We start from the raw sequence: 16,792 nt of genomic DNA, 5'->3' as shown, positions 1-16,792 counted from the left end.
CATGATTGAAAGACGCCATATTAATTATGTGCATCTACAAGAGCGCGCTCTAGGAGCGACGCTCTTGGCCCGTTTGAATGAGGCAATTTAGATGGAGGGGGCATCTTTGGAATGCCACCTATCACATAGCCACGTTCTAAACGACTGGCTTGTGACAACGACTGAGCACGTTCACGTGTCGTCGGCGAAGCTTTAGGCTCCGAATCCTCTATGTCAGAACCATTATGGATTATGGTCTGAGCATAAGGCGTTGTGGTTATACCCAACGGAGAAGCGGCTGCGCCTTTATGGGCAGCGCTATCATTACCTGTCGCTGTGCTTTCCCGCGCAGACGACGAGACAGCATTCGTAAATGCTGTTGTCTCCATGTTGTGAGTCATGAGAAAAGTTGGGATGGGCAATAATGCGCCATCATCATTCCTCATGAGCTCGTTGTCCGCATCACTACAATGAGCGACGGATCAACATCCTCACTTTTAAAGTGGGATGGTTCCTTTTGCCCTGTTAACGCGACAGCCGCAGTGGCTGTCTGCGTTCCGACTAAGGCATTAGACGCGGCCGGCGAATTAACGCGGCGCGTGCGCTTAGTGCGAGGTTGAGTGGGCGTCTTCGCAGACGACCCACCAACGTGGCCCCTTTTAGGTGGTATCTTGGGCGCCGTGTATGGAAACACGTGCGCTAGAGTGATCGAGTGAACGAGCGGCGCGTAAAGCTGCTCGCAGTTCCTCTCTCCTCTTTGACGAATTTAAAAATTTAAATTCGTTCTGAAAGAGGGGGATGGTGTAACGGGCTAAAGTTGCCGTAATGTTACACAGTCCCCGTAAGTACACTTGATGTACTTAAGGGGATGGTCAATTACTAAATAAAAGTAATTAGACCCAACACTCGAGTGTGGTGCACATTTGTGACCAACCCTTGTGTATGTGGTGCACATGGGTGCATTCACATTAGGAGGGATGACGCCCAGCGTCATCCGTTACGCGAGGTATCTAGAAAGATACGCTCGCAATACATATTCAAATGTTATCTATAGAGTTAATATTTTAATTAGTAAAAACAGGTATTTGTATTTAATTCAATAAAATATAAATCAGTCTGAAATCTATTTCCTACTTGGTAAGTGCGCACGAGGAGACGGATTACCACTCCCGTGACGACACTTAACCAGAGTACTTAGTGTGTTGGGTGAGGTCGCTTGCGCGCCCACCCCAACTACCTCACTGCACGCAAGAGAAGCAGGTTTAACCGCTTCCTCGCTGTGCTAGGGTGTGTGCCTAAGTAAAGCGTAGCCGCAATACGACGTGCCCGACTACAAGGCATCTCTCGCCATCAAAAGAAATGCATCATGAGCTTCGTTGGCAATCAAAAAAACTGAGAAGACCTGCTCGTATCAGTTTTGCATTCTTAACGAGAGAATTCAGGAAGAAATTCTTTCGTTTTTGGGAAATCAGACACTTACCAAGTTGCAAATGATACTGGCGATATTACCAGCAGTGCGAATCAGAGTTTGCCGCATATTGCTGCCAATGTGAAAATGATAACCCTGTTGCTATACGTAATTCATGTCGAAAATGTCTCGGTAGTTACGTGTATAGTCTGTACGTCAAGCGAATAACGGCAAGACAATATGGCTTCACGGGGAAGCTTTCTGAAGTTATTGAATCAGAAAGGCACAACAGTTGTATCGAATATAAGTGGTGTGAGTGGGGTCCGCTGGAATCGTACATGCTTCCAACTTTTGGGTCAAAAATGGGTTGGCTTCGACATACTGCAAGGTTGAATACTCGTAGAGATAAAAAACAATATTTTCGAAGTCTACAATCAAAAGTTGGGCCGGAGGTTGCAGCTATTATAAAACAGGCAAAGTTTAGAAAAAAGAGTATGGCCGAGTTGTACAAATGCCGTACGCGCTGCTTTAGAATAAAAGCAAAAATGGAAGAACGTGGCTTTCCATTCGAACCAATCTCCGATTCGTGCAAAAAATACATTACAGACGGGACTGGTAGTGTCGAAGAAGTGATTCAGTCCGTTGCCGACACGATGACCTAAAGTTTGTAAGCCTACCGTCCATGTTGTCTGAAACTAAACAAGCTTCACATGATTGGTGGACGACATCAAGAACAGCCTAAGGAATATATATTACACATAGGAAAGATGAGCATGTGGCATGGAACGATTTCTAAAGCCAAATAATTTGACACTTGATGTTAATATTTGTTATTTGATAAAAAAAGAAATTTCACACGTATGGTATAAAACGAACGTAATATTTACGAGTCGAAAGTAACACAGGCGATATTAGCATGAGAAGCTGTAGAAATATTAATTCCGGAGTGCATAATCCATAGTTTCCTATAATCTTAACCAACTCCGTCTCAGAGCTCTCGCTTAAGCAAATCAATGATATATTAGAGCAACGAACAGTGAGTAAACCTATAGTACGTGTTGTTAAGGTGTCGACATCGATCTCCTCGATGAACTTCTACTATTGTTAGAATGCTGCACTAGCTTTCGGTATTGCTCTAGTTGACGAAAGACCAAGTCCGAGACTTCAAGAACAGCCTGGGCCTTATTTTCATAGCCTTTTTCATGGCATCTTCGAGGGTAACGCGCTGTAAAAAAGGTCCCACATGACATGCAGACAGGAAAGCGAAATGGTCGCTCATGTGAAAAGAGAAACCTACCCAGAAAATACCACCCAGGAGACGACAGAAGTCAATGTCACAGTTACGGAAAAGTCGGAGCTTGGGGCGTAATGAGGTGTGGAATACGATGACACTTGTGACCATAGGTGGTCGAGAAGTCGATAGTAGTGGGATACAGAGCACAAATGTAACGGGCACTACGACTTGTACTGTTTCAGTACAAGTCCACTTAGCACTGCTTTAATTGCAAGTGGTGCCTTACGTTATTTCACGTCCACTAGTACGTGCAGAGGAAGACTTCTCTTCAAGGTAACTAGCTTAAGAGGGTAAAATGAAAACTGTATTAATATAATTAAGTGTTCTTTTTACTATCTTTGTAAATGCTAACGTAACTATAATCTAATACTAAACACGTATTTGAATTCTTATCTCTATCTTATCTGTAACTCTCTTTTTGATTACTCCTACAGCTGATTAGTCTGCGGAATAAATAGGTATAATGAATGGTCTATACCTATTTATCGATAATAATTCTGAATATTACTAAATAAAGATATATCCTGCAAATATTATCTACCTTTTAGATAATATATAACTAACAACCTTTAAGTGTTAATTTCATGTAACGATACACCCCGTTACATCACCCCTCCCTTAAACGACAATCACTCTGACTGTCATTGGATGTAGTGGTCGCTGTGTGACCACTTTATTTTTAAAACGATGTTGATTGGTCAGAACCATCATTTTAAAATTTCCATCGCATGAAGAATCAACTCATGCGGGTGACGCACTGTTATCTCTTGCGGCAGACGTTCCGTCTGCCGAAGTGTCTTCCACTCGCACAACACTTGATGTTGCGAGTGCACGTGGTGATTCACCACGTGAATACGTCCCCTCTTTGGAGGTCGAATACGAAAGCGAGTCGGATGAAATGGCCGACTCGGGAAGAATGGAACAGTCGCCTGATAGACGTCAGGTGGCCGACTATGACCCTTCGAATGAGAGGGCTGATTCTGATAGACGAGTAAATAGTCTATTTGGATCTGACGATGAGGATGATCCCTCATCGCCCGTACGATCTCCCATACGGTCACCTGCACGTGTTTCTGTGCAAAGTGACGACGATGGCGTAAGCCATCGTAATAAAAGTTTGTGGTTCCCCTGCTTCAGTGGGTACCACTCAGGGGAGTGAAGACAATAGAATGCCTCATCTCGCCCCTGAAAAGAAGCCGTGGCTTTTGCCAGAACGGCTTATCAATAGCTTGTCTGGAGAAACTACTCCTCACAATAAATATCCCTTATTTATTGCGACAAAGCTACATGGCCTTGATCCCAGCGCGAAGAACTTTCGCGCTGAGGAAGATTTCTATCTCGATGCTTTTCTTAAGCATCGATGGTTTAGTGGCAATAATAAGCGAGATAAAGTCTCGCTTATGCAAGCTTGGAGTGCGTTCATTCGCAATGTCAAAGACATTGGACGCTAATACCGTGTCTTTATCGACACGGTATTCAAACTCCATGGCTGGTCTCGGATAGAGATCCACGATTTACGGCGGAGTTTTGGCAATCCGTGTTCCGAGAAATCGGAACACGGCTTGCTATGTCAACTTCTGATCATCCAGAGACAGATGGTCAGACAGAATGCTCAAATCGCGTCCTCGAAGCTATACTTCGAGGTTACGTCCGATGGTCGAATCCGCCATCAATAATTCGGTGCATGCGTCTACAAAGCATACACCGTTCATCGTGAATGACTTACGCCATCCACGCATACCCACCAATTAGAGGGATTCTCTTGTTTAAGGGGAGGGGTGGACTCGCACAAGCAAAGCCATTTCTGGCTCATGCTCACCACGCGTCGAAGTTTCCAACGACGCGAATGATGTCGATGTCGAAGCAATCGACATCAAAGATGAGACTTCAAAACTAAACACGATTTGCATTGAGTTTGAGAGACTAACTCCAACCGGTGCAAGATTCAAACTGCATCCGTCGTCTCGTGAGGCAGGACTTCCATGCCTCACGGGGGGGGATCCCTGTACGAGCAAAACCACTTCTGGCTCATGCTCATCACGCGTCAAGTTAACAACGACGCGAGTGATGTCGATGTCGAAACAATCGACATCGAAGACGAGAAAGATCTCATGGCAGTGCGCACAAAGCGCACTGAAAGAGACAAAACAAATGAGTCAGCAGAAGAATTTCTGCTAACTCGAGAATCAATAATCCGTTTCGTTCAGGATTCCATTGCTAACGTAGTGGACCGTCAGAAACGGAATGCAGACAAACATTGAAGAGCAAATGTTCTTTCATTTAAAATTAATGGTCTAGTACTACTGTCTACGGTAAACTAACCTTAACATGTAGTCACTAATGTGGGTAGTAAACTACTACCCAAGTTCATTGGACCTTTCCGTGTACTGCATCGCAGAGGCAATGCGTACACAATAGAATTGCCACGTAGGATGCAAACGCATCCTACGTTTTCCGTTGGTCGGCTCCACCCGTACCATTAGTACGCGGTTTCTTCCGCGGCCGGATCTGACCATCCTTTTCAAGAATCTTCAAAAGATTCTTGTGATCACGACCAGACCCTCATGTTGAGTCTGGAGGTTCTCTTGTCGAATTCGAAGTTCCTCAAAATCCCGATGAGCTGACGACAGCTCGTCACGAAGAGCGTGATACTTCCGTTCGTACTCCACATTGAGTACGCACTTTTCATAGGGTCTTCCAACCGTTCGATACTGGAGCGTGCACCGCCTGTCCAACAAGTGACGCTTACCGCGCTCGTGTTCGAGACCCTCCTCCAATACATGGAGGTAGTGGTCGAGTTTGTCGATCGTCCACTCTTGATCCGACACGTAGGTCGAATCAATTTTTTTCTCCTCCACCACAAGCATTGGTGGATTCCCGCGATGGGCAACGTTTTCTTGTGGAACGCAACGTAAACCACCGTGATGTGAAGGGGCAGCGTACGAGTTATCTTGTTCGCTGGCGCGGTTATCCACCTTCACATGACAGCTGGGAGCCTCGTTCCGAGCTAGTTGTTGATGTTGAAGGCCTTGTCGGTCAGTATGACGAGACCCATCCGATGGGTCAGAAGATCCATCGAAAAAACACGCGCCCCTGGCGCATGTAAATCGATTGCAAAACGTCAATCGCATCCCGCATCTCAATAGAGATACGAGCCCTTGCCCAGGGCGAAGAAAGGGAATAGACATCCCCGTTTACTCTCTTCGTGTTGTCAACACAACACGGACGCGAGGATGGCATAAGCCATTCACGAAGAACGGTGTATGCGTTGTAGACGCATGCACCGAATTATTGATGGCGAATTCGACCATCGGTAAAAACTCGCTCCAACTCGGATACGATTGGACGTAACCTCGAAGTATCTCTTCGAGGACGCGATTTACGCGTTCTGTTTGACCATCCGTTTCTGGGTGACCGGATGTTGACATAGTCAGCCGTGTTCCGATCTCTCGGAACACGGATTGCCAGAACTCCGCCGTAAACCGTGGATCTCTATCCGAGTCCAATTCGCATTCGTAGTCGACCTCTAAAGAGGGGTCGTATTCACGTGATGAACAACCACGTGCACCCGCAACATCTAGTGTTGCGCGAGAAGAAGATACTACGGCAGACGGAACGTCTGCCTCAAGAGACATTAGTGCGTCACTCGCGGCTGCATGAACCGCAGCCGAAGGCTCCGCACTACCAGCATCCCGCATGGATTTATTCTTCATGCGATGGAATTTAAAATGATGGTTCTGATCAATCAACAATATTTTTAAATTAAGTGGTCACATAGTGACCACTCCATCCAATGACAGTCACAGTGATTGTCGTTTAAGGGAGGGGTGATGTAACGGGGTGTATCGTTACAAGAAATTAAAAATTAAGGTTGTTAATTAATATATTATCTAGAAGGTAGATAATATTTGGAGAATATTACTTTATATAGTAATGCTCGGAAATATTATCCATAAATAGGTATAAGCCGTTATATCTATTTATCCGCAGACTAATCAGCTGTAAACGTAAACAAAGAGAGAGAGACAGATAAGATTTTAATTGAATGTTTAGTATTAGTTTATAGTTAGCTTACATTAACAGATAGAAAGAGAAGAAACTTAATTATATTAATACAGTTTTCATTTAACCCTCTTTAAATTACTTGTCTTAAAAAAGTCTTCCTCTGCACGTACTAGTGTACGTGAAGTAACGTAAGGCACCACTCGCAACTGAAGCAGTGCGAAGTGGACTTGTACTGAAGCAGTACAAGTCGTAGTGCCCAGTTACAACTTAGCTTTGAGGGTCTAGACCAAGGCTTCGAAAAGAGAAAATGTAACGGGGCACTACTGACTTGTACTGCTTCAGTACAAGTCCACTTCGCACTGCCTCAGTGTGAGCGGTGCCTCACGTCATTTCACGTATACTAGTATGTGCAGAGTAAAACTCTCTTTAAAATACTTGCTTTGAAGAGGTTTATATAAAACTGTATTTTATATTAGTTAGCTCTTCCGTTTCTATCTATTTAATACTAACTTAATTATAAATTAATACAAAACATGTAATAAAGTCTTATCTGTCTCTCTCTTTGCGCGCGTCCAGCGCTGACTGGACCGTGGAGAAAGTAGATATCATGGTCTATATCTACCAATGAATCAGAATATTACCATGTAAAGTAATTTGTCTAAATATTATCTACCTTTTAGATAATATATTAATTAACAACTTTTAAGTGTTATTTCATGTGACGATACACCCCGTAGCCCCCCTTAAACGAAAATCAGTCTGACTGTCATTGGATAGAGTGGTCATTATAACACCACTTAATTGAATACGATGAAATGGCTGTGCTCGGGCGAGTCCCCCCGTGGAAGATGATCACTCTGGTGACGTAAGTATGCGTCAACAGGAACTTATTGGTCGGGAAGGGAAGAGTGCTGCCTGGTTGTGCTTGTTTGCATCACCAGGAATGGAGTGTCTCTAGGAATCGCTCCAAGGGCCAAATTCACATTACAATCAGCATGAACCAACAGGGAAGGGACCGCAATACGTTGCGGTTTGCTCCTGAGAAGAGGCCTTGGTTGCCTACTAAGGGATGCCTAATTTGTTCGTCTAATATGACCAACGATCGATATCATATTCCGTTATTCGACTCATCCAGGCTTCATAAGCGTGGTGAGGATGAACGAAATTTTTCATCGAATACCTTTTCCGGCATCGGTTGTACTTTTGTAAGCGGGCAAAGGATGTCAAGCCTTTATTCCAAGCTTGAGCAGCCTTTGTACAGAATGTGAAGAACATAGGCCGTGAGGTTTGGCTTGACAAGCTAAATGCTTTCTGTGAACGGTTCGAAAAACGGACCGTAGTCGGTGCACGCTATAAGTTGCACTAAATATCTAGATAGGCAGGGATAATTTGTCTTTCGTGGGAAAACTCATGTCCATGCTATTTTAAGGGTGTAGGTCATGCCCCCCTAAGGAAGCATATTCTCTTAAAGATCCTCATTGGAGGACGCTCATCTCTTACGAGATGCGTCAAGGGATTGAGAACCTCGAAGCCTTTTACGAGCGCGGGAAGCGCTCGTTCTCCGATGGACCATCTGTCGAGGAGGATGGGTCTCGTCAAAACGCTTCTCACCACTCGAATCCGTCAATGGATGTGGAGCGGGAGGAAAAATCGGGTTCGCCTCGTCTGACGAACCCAAAAGGACATCGTGATTTGGATCACACCCTTTATTTATTTGAGGAAGGACATTGATCACGAGCGGTTCCGTCGCCGCGAGTTAGCGGTGACGGTTGGAAACGTTTCTCGTGACGAATTGATAAATTGTGCGCAGGTTGCGACTGATCAACTGGCGAACGAATAGACATATCAATCCCTTCAAAAAGAGCCGGTGACAGCTCGTCCGAAGATCTCTTCCTTGGAGGAAAGCGTGGATCGTCTGGTTCATGAGAATCATACTCGGTTCCGAGACCATAAGGCTTTGGCTGATGCCCTAGACCGTTCCGCTGTAATCTGGAATCAGAAGAAGCCTCGTAATGCTGCTAGAAAATTCTGTGCTCGGGCGGGTCCCTACCTTTTTGAATAAGAGCCACCCTCAAACAAGGTGGGTGGGTATACTTAGGTGGCGTAAGCCATTCTCGAAACAATGGTGTATGCTTTGTAGAAGCATGCACTGGGACTGTTGATGGCAAATTCTACCATCGACAAGAACTCGCTCCAACTCTAAGAAGGTGGACGTATCTGCGAAGTATTTCTCCGAGGATACGGCTTTGCACGCTCCTTCTGACCATCTGTTCAGGATGTCCAGGTGTTGACATTTTCAACTGTTCCAAGTGATTTGAACATATTTTGCCAAAAATTCTGCCGTGAATTTAGGGTCTCGATCTGAGACCGGTTCGCGGGATAACCCATGGAGTCGGAATATCGTGTCAATCAAGACACGAGCACAGCCTTTGGCTGTGGTCGACTCCGGGACGACAGCAAGATGAACCATCTTGCTAAAACTATCAACAAAAACAAGAAAACCATTATTCTTGTGAGGTCTTCGGGAATCCGAAGACAAAGTCCATAGATACGGACTGCCAACACTCTGCCGGAACAGGCAGAGGTTGTAACGGAGCCCGATATGAAGCACTGGACTTCACCCGTTGGCAAATTTTGCAAGCAGGCCAGTAGAAGTCGCGACTTATGGTGATATAGGTTTTCTCACGTCCACGATGCCCACTTATTGGTGCATCGTGGCACTCATACATGATGCGTAAACGCAAATCGTTTTGGGTGGCGCCAGCAAAAAAATACTTAATACATTGACTCATTGCGTTCGTGTATCGATCTGTTGAGGATCGATCCAACTTCGACAATTCTTCTAAGGATTGCTGGGATGGATTCTTAAGGTAATCTATCAACCCTTTAAGAGCCTTATCTTCTTAATAAGCTCTTCTAACGTCGTCGGGTATTGTTAAAGACGGAACACTTATTGTTGCAACAGTGGCCTTATGCTCACTGATCGCTTGCGCAGCCGGCTCAAAATCGAGTTGGCGCGAAAGGGCACCAGTGACGACGTAAAGTCGTTCTGGTTTATAACCCACGGAGAAGTTTTACTCTGCGAAGAAAGACAACCATCTCGCCATTCTTTGCGAGAGGTGTGGACTGTTTACGGCCGCGCGTAAAGACGCGTGGTCCCTATATACACTAAACGGTCCATCTCCCAAGCGATAGACCCTAAACTTAGCCAGTGTGTTTTCGTGGTAAGGAATTTCTTGTCATCCACTGGATAGGTCCGTTCAGCTGCTTGAAGTTGGCGCGATTGATAACAGACGACGCGCTCTGCGCCGTCTGTATTGTATTGCATAAACGCACAGCCGATTGCAAAGTCGCTGCGTCACAGACCACATGAGAAGGTCGGTCTTGGTCCGCAATCACCAGGATTGGTCACTGCATCAAGTTTGCCTGATACCCTAAAAAAGGCTGACAATCAGCATTCCATGACTACTTAGCATTTTTCTTCAGTAAAGTAGAAAAATGTACTGTCATTTCGGCATAATTGCGTGAGTATACGCTGCTGAGCCGAGGAAATTTCGAAGTCCCTTTACATCGACTGGCTCAGGCCAATCGGCAATCGCCTTGATATTTTCCGGATCCGGGCGCACACCGTGTTTACCCACAATGTACACAAGAAGTGGTATTTCGCTTGCATCGAATATACACTTCTTGAGATTTGCATACAACTTGTGCTTACGCATAAGTGTACGAATCTTTCGGCGTGGGTACGATGTACTTCAACGTCCGACTTTCCATTCATGGCTCTGCTATGGACGAAGACATCATCAAAATAACTTGGTGCGAACTCCCCCACCGATCTCAACAGATTGGTTACACATCTGATAAATGTCGCAGGGGCATTACTAAGTCCCTTTGGCATGACTGGCCACTCTCATAGCATAGGGGGTGCCTATGCTGTGAACGAGATATCTTGTTCACGCATAAGGATTTGATACAATCCAACCATCACATCCATTGACGAAACGAAAATGCTCTTTGACATACCATCAATGATTACGTCTTTTCGTGGTATCGGCGTTTGAGCCGTATCGTTGCAGCGTTCAATTTATTCAGTACATGCACACTGCCTTCCTCCTAATGCTTTACACACACAGAACATCGGATAGCTATGTGGGGGAGATGATTCCCTCACATGACCCGCTTCTAAACGATCGGCAAAGAATTTGTTGATCGATATACTTGTTCATGAGGCAACGGCCGTTGCTTCATGACACAGTATACGAACCTGGGATTAGGTCGATTTCGTGTATGAGTGCCTTTATCCTTAGGCAACTCGCAGGTACTAAATTAGGAAAGACATCCTTAAATTCTGTTAAATCTTTATATAGAGGATTTGTCTTCAAAGATTCCCAGAATTGAAACGTAAAACGTTCAATCCGAGTCTTCACATCAAGGACACTTTCGTCCATCGATGAGCTACTCAGGATCCGTTCGTTCTCAGGAAATACTATTACCGACCGAATATCGGCCACGTTGTTGTCATGTGTGACAAGTACGCAAATCTGCTTGACTTTGCCACTATGAAGATCGCGCAAGAGCCGCTTCGTTTCAAGCGTTGGCAATTGAGTCATCTCCGAAGTTATCTTCGGATGCGGTATTAGATCAAGTGTATAAGCGTCGAAGCGCCTACACTTGATCCATTGTTTACTATGAATTTTAATGTCTGAATATCCTTTTTGGAACTATCTCCGAAGGTACCTGGGAACCTTTGACCACAGATTCTGGGTACTTATTCCCACACAAACGTTTTGGGGAGTATCCTCTCCAACTGCCTCTAGTTGTGGTTGCGCTACAACAGCGAGATCCTCTACGATCGACTCTCCAGTCGATCTAGGACTTTCGCACTGCTCTTATAGACGGGCGCTTGGGTGTTGCTTTTCAAGCAATCATCCTTGTTTCGTACCACTCAACTTATTCGAGTGGTCGAAATTTGACGCTGCCTGTGCTTGAACACAGCCGTCGGTAACTATGTCCACGTCACAATAGTGGACCTTTGACGGTGCCTGTACTTGTGCAAGCCGTCGGGATCTAACTCCACAATCACACTGAGGTCTCGTGCAGTCATGAAACAACGACCCACAAGTGAGGCCATCGCACTCACTCGTAGGACATCCACACGCTTGTGGACTTCCAAGACGTTCATCAGTTTCTATCTGATGAACAGGAGACAAGCATAGTCACGACTTAATGCTGCCAATTTATAGATGGCTCGTTCTTTCCGAGCCATGGTAATCCAAGGATGACATCAAATTTGTCATCCAAATCTTGTACGATGGAATAATTTTCATACTCTTTACCCTTTAACGTATATTGGATACCAACTGCGCGTTTCTTTGCGGTTATAGATGCGCCTCTTGCAAGGCGCACTATCACCCTCGTTAAAGGGATATCACGCTCAATTAATTTAGGTCTGCGATCTTCTAGCGATTTGCATCGAATAGATTTGTTCGACGCCCCATAATCGACTAGGGACTTTAGTGGCAACCTTTTTGACACTTTTATTTTCTAGGTGATGAGGTTAATCTCATCCTATGGGGCAGTTACACACAATGGTTGTGTGTGAGGAGCAACTTTCGTCCAAAGGCCTGTAAATTCTTTTGATGTTGCTGGATCAGTGTGGCCGCTCCGCACCTACTGACCCCGACCATTTTCTTACGATCCGCCTCGCCGTTGCGATTTCGCAACAGCGTCAGATCCGCGTCCTCCCCTGTTCCTAGCGAGAGGTCGGTCTTTTCGCTCAGTGCTCTTAGGCACGACCTTGGGGCATTGTACTCATAGGCGTAGTGGACTGTCTTTTGACAACGATTACATTTTTGTAACTTGAAGCGCGAGTTTTTTTTGCTCTCTACATACGAGATATCCATGGGTTCTGGAAGTCCGTTTTCTTGTCGTCTCGGTGGACGATATGCACCCGAGTGGAGAAAAGCCTGTTCAGGCTAAAGTTGCCATGTTCCGCCATAGAGATCACTTGGTTGAGCGACGTGCGTCTTAACAGGTCCGTCTGCAAGACCTTTAGTTAACACACTTACCTGTGTTTGTTCATCAATCTAATGAATAACAATACAATTGACCAGGTATCGTGTATGTTGGGCTTAAGCGTGCATGTCACCCTTGCCCTAATTCAGCACGTGGTGGCTCAAATACTTGATTGAGCCGGGTCTTAAAGACCTCTTACGACCTAAAGACTAATGGGTCGTGGAGCTTGAGCCCCAAGATCTGGCACGTCCGGCTAAGTTGGACATGCCAAATTTCACTTTCGTCGCATCATCACTGATACGACAAGCTTCTATGGCATCGTCTAGTTCGACGAACCATCTCAAAAGAGGGTCGCCCTCGACTGCCTTAAACTTAGATATTTCTATCTTGAAGCTTTCGAGTCGACGCGGAAGCGTCGACCCATTAGCAGCATATACATGCTGCTGTCTCAACAGTTCCAACTGCTGAGCACCCTGTTCTCTTGACACCTCTGTGTGTTGAGAGCCTTGCTGTATAATCAAGGCCTCTTTCTCTTGGGCCCCGTCGAGTTCGTGTTGAATGAACTCGGCAATGGCCGCATGCTGTTCATCTCTGCCCGGACTGAACAGCATAGCACCAACGGCTGGCCTGCATACGACCGAACTCATTCGCTCGATCGTTTTTTATTCAAGGTCACTCATTTGAGTAAATTCCCCACGCGTCGCGTAATATTCTTCTTGAGGGGCTGAAAAACTCCCTCCTTCTTCATACAACATGTCTATGTTGGGTGGAACGAGCGTAGGTCGCTGAACGGACCACAAAGTGCTACCAGGTTAACGAGGCACCTTTCACTATTACTGGTGAGTACTAGTTGACCTTACACTGATTACAGTGAAGGTTAGCTACCTTGTAACTTCACGTACACAAAGGTACAGAGGAAAGTTTCTATAAAGCTAAGAGGACTTAGCTTTAAGCTGGCAAACGTCATTGTCTGAAAAAAAGGAATAAAGTCAAGCTTGCAAAATTCATTTAAACTACAGAATTCCCAAACCGGGATTCACGTCACAACAATGAGCGGATACAATGATATCAAAGAAGACATGTGACTCGCCGTTTTCACGCTGCCAAACGTCATTGTTGAACCGAAAGGAATAAAGTCAGCTTGCAAAATTCCCGAACCGGCACTCGAACCCGGGTCGCGTGGGTCAAACCACGCATCCTACCGCCTAGACTATTTGGGAACGCCGCAAGAAATTTCATAATTATTTTCATGAATCACAACTTCTACCGTTTTTTCGACCGCACTGCATTCTAAATATGATCCATACGCTTTCATTATTTCGAAAACATCACGTCACACCACACTGTGGAGTCGATGAGCTAATAAGCTTTCATAAAATTCACGTCACAACAATGAGCGAATGCGATGATACCAAAGTAGACACGTGACTCGCCGTTTTCACGATTAGGCCAAGGCTTAAAATAGCGAAAAGATTAAGGGAAGTATTAATATATTTAGTATTCTCCGTAACGATCTTCTATGTACTACTGAACCTAATATATTATATCTAACTAAGTATGGCGCCTCCTTGCGCACCGCACAATCGTGTCTTATAACGATTGGCGGGGTTGATTTAGACTTAAATTGACCAATCAATTGAGCTTAAGTCTAGTTGTATCAAAATCATTTAATTTGGAAATTTTAAAACTATTTTAAGTCATTATTAATATTGAAACAATTTAAGTCAATATTAATACAGATAATATAAATATTGACTTAAATAGTTCCAATATGTCCAAATTAAATAATATTGATGCAGTTAGACATTTGCTCGATTATTTTGTTAATACTGTTTAAGTCAATATTAATATAAATAATATTTGGATTGACTTAAACTGTTTCAATGTGTCCAAATGAAATAATATTGATGCAATTAGACAGGAAACAAATAAAGAACACAAGTATAATATAGATAATAATTGTGTATTTCTTTTTTAATTTCGTCTCGTAGCGAATAATAGTTATTATTCCTCTTATAGGAGGTGTTACTTATGTAACGGGACACCGCAATACATAAATGAAAGTACTTAGTGAGTTGGTGAGGCCGCTAAGGCGCCCACCACAAAACCTCACTGCACGTGCGAGATGTCGGGCAAACCGCTTCTTAGCTGTGCTAGGGTGTGTGAAGTAGGGCGTGTGTAGCAGAGCTGCCACGCTCCCAAAGTCAGAGGAAGACTTTTAGACTCAGAGACTCTTTAAGTTGTATAGAACTAATGGGTTTTTCAACTCGAAAGTCGTACAACTATTAAAGCTTAATGAATCCAAGTTTAAGGGATTCAGGGACTCGTAGAACCAAGTAGCAACTAGTGCCCGAGAGTTCGTACCTAAAATAGGCGTTTATCTCTCACAGGTCAATGCGCAAGCCTTAGGCAGGCACTAGACGCTTTAAGATCAAAAGCGGAACTGAATATCATGAAATTAGATAAAAACTTACCCTGGCTAATTTTAAATAGATTAAGACCGCCAGACTGATATCTGGCGGTCAAAATCTATTTAAAATTGACCACACTTGTACCCATAATAAATGGGATTTTATCAATTTAACTATTTAAAATTGAATAAAAAGGTATTTTGCCCATAAAGTAAATGTACCACAACAACGGTTCTCCAACCGATGTGTGCCCCATTACACGCGCAAAGAGAGAGGCAGATTAGACTTTGTTACATGTTTTGTATATTGTATAATTAAGTTAGTATTAAAAAGATAGAAACAGAAGAACTTTATTTTATTTAATACATTTACTTTTAGAGGGCTGCTATATGGACACCCCCCCTTCTGCTGCTTGGATACCCCTTATTCATAAACCTATATTTGATTGGCTGACGTATACCTAATAAATTCATGCTGCGCGCACCACACACCCCTCCCTCAATGGATATTCTGCACGCCACTACGTATCGCTCTCTCGACGAAGCAGAAAAAGTTGTAAAATCATATGCCATTTAAAATGGATTTAGCATCAATCGTGGTCGTTCAAAAACGAATAAAGCTGGCACGGAAGTTCGAAAAGTGTGGCTGAAGTGCGTACACGTCAGGGAACATGAGGGTTCAGGGGGCTAAATTCGTCGCACGTCTACCTTGAAAACTGGCTGTGAATGGCAAGGAACTATGCTGTGAAAGATCCACAAGAACAATGTTACATGGAACTGAGACATTGTTAATGATGAGCATATTGGTCATGACCCTGCTGAAGACCCCTCTGCGTATGCTGCTAACCGAGTAATACGGCCGCAACAACGACGTCAAGTAATTAAAATGACGAAGGCCGGAGCCACGCCGCGTGTTGTTCTGGCAACGCTACGTCAGAATGATCCAGAGTGCAACCTAATCAGCAAAGACATTTACAATGCAAAGCTCAAAGGGAGAAATTTAGCATTAAACGGTCGTCGTCCGATCGAGGCACCCCTGGCCCGATTTCATGAAGATGACATCTTCCATAGGCTTCTCACTAATGATAGTGGTGGATTTTTTTGCACTGCCTGTTCGTCGCGCCAAAGACTGATATTTCCGTCGCTGCTGACTTCTCTAAAAATGCGGTTTTTATTTTGGATTTCATTTATAAAACGTATAAGTATAAAATGCTACTGTTGCACATCGTTGGAGTTACGTCAACAAATCAGACAATATCACTGGCGTTTGTTTTTCTGTAGGAAGAATCAGTACCTGATTACGCTTGGGCCCTTCAACAGTTTTCAAAGTTGCTTTCGTTCATTGTTATATGAGAATATCTTGCTGTTGTGGTTGATTAGGAGCTTGCGCCATCGCAGGAATAACAAGTACCTTTCCCAATGCTGCTGTATTGATTTCCATTTGGCAAATTACCAAGAATGTCCAAGCAAACATTAAAAAGCATATCAAAGCAGAGAATGAATACAATGAATTTTGGGACAAATAAATGACACTTTGTAAGGCACACACTGAACATGATCATATTAGCAAACTAGCATCACTTCGGTCAAGTGTGCCTCTCCAAGTTGCAAACTATCTAGAGAAAACTGGCTGAACAACCAGAAAGAGCGTTTTGTTGTTTCATGGACAAAGAACATTCGT

The 16,792-nt window shown here is 44.2% G+C and overlaps 1 protein-coding gene across 1 annotated transcript in view; it reads left to right on the top strand.

Moving 5' to 3' along the window:
• The window catches only part of CCR75_009101 (uncharacterized protein), a gene marked incomplete at both ends in the record, with an annotated part of 3,776 nt that extends 1,727 nt beyond the window's left edge, over positions 1-2,049 (top strand). Inside the window, one exon of the mRNA XM_067967146.1 lies at positions 1,495-2,049. Coding sequence (XP_067815913.1) covers positions 1,495-2,049 — 555 coding nt within the window. The remainder of the gene's footprint in view (positions 1-1,494) is intronic.
• Positions 2,050-16,792: the final 14,743 nt, after the last annotated feature.

The sequence above is a fragment of the Bremia lactucae genome, linkage group LG19 (assembly GCF_004359215.1).
Source record: "Bremia lactucae strain SF5 linkage group LG19, whole genome shotgun sequence".
Taxonomy (NCBI): domain Eukaryota; phylum Oomycota; class Peronosporomycetes; order Peronosporales; family Peronosporaceae; genus Bremia; species Bremia lactucae.
Note: the sequence above shows the minus strand (reverse complement) of the source record. Positions and strands in the feature narration are given on the sequence as shown.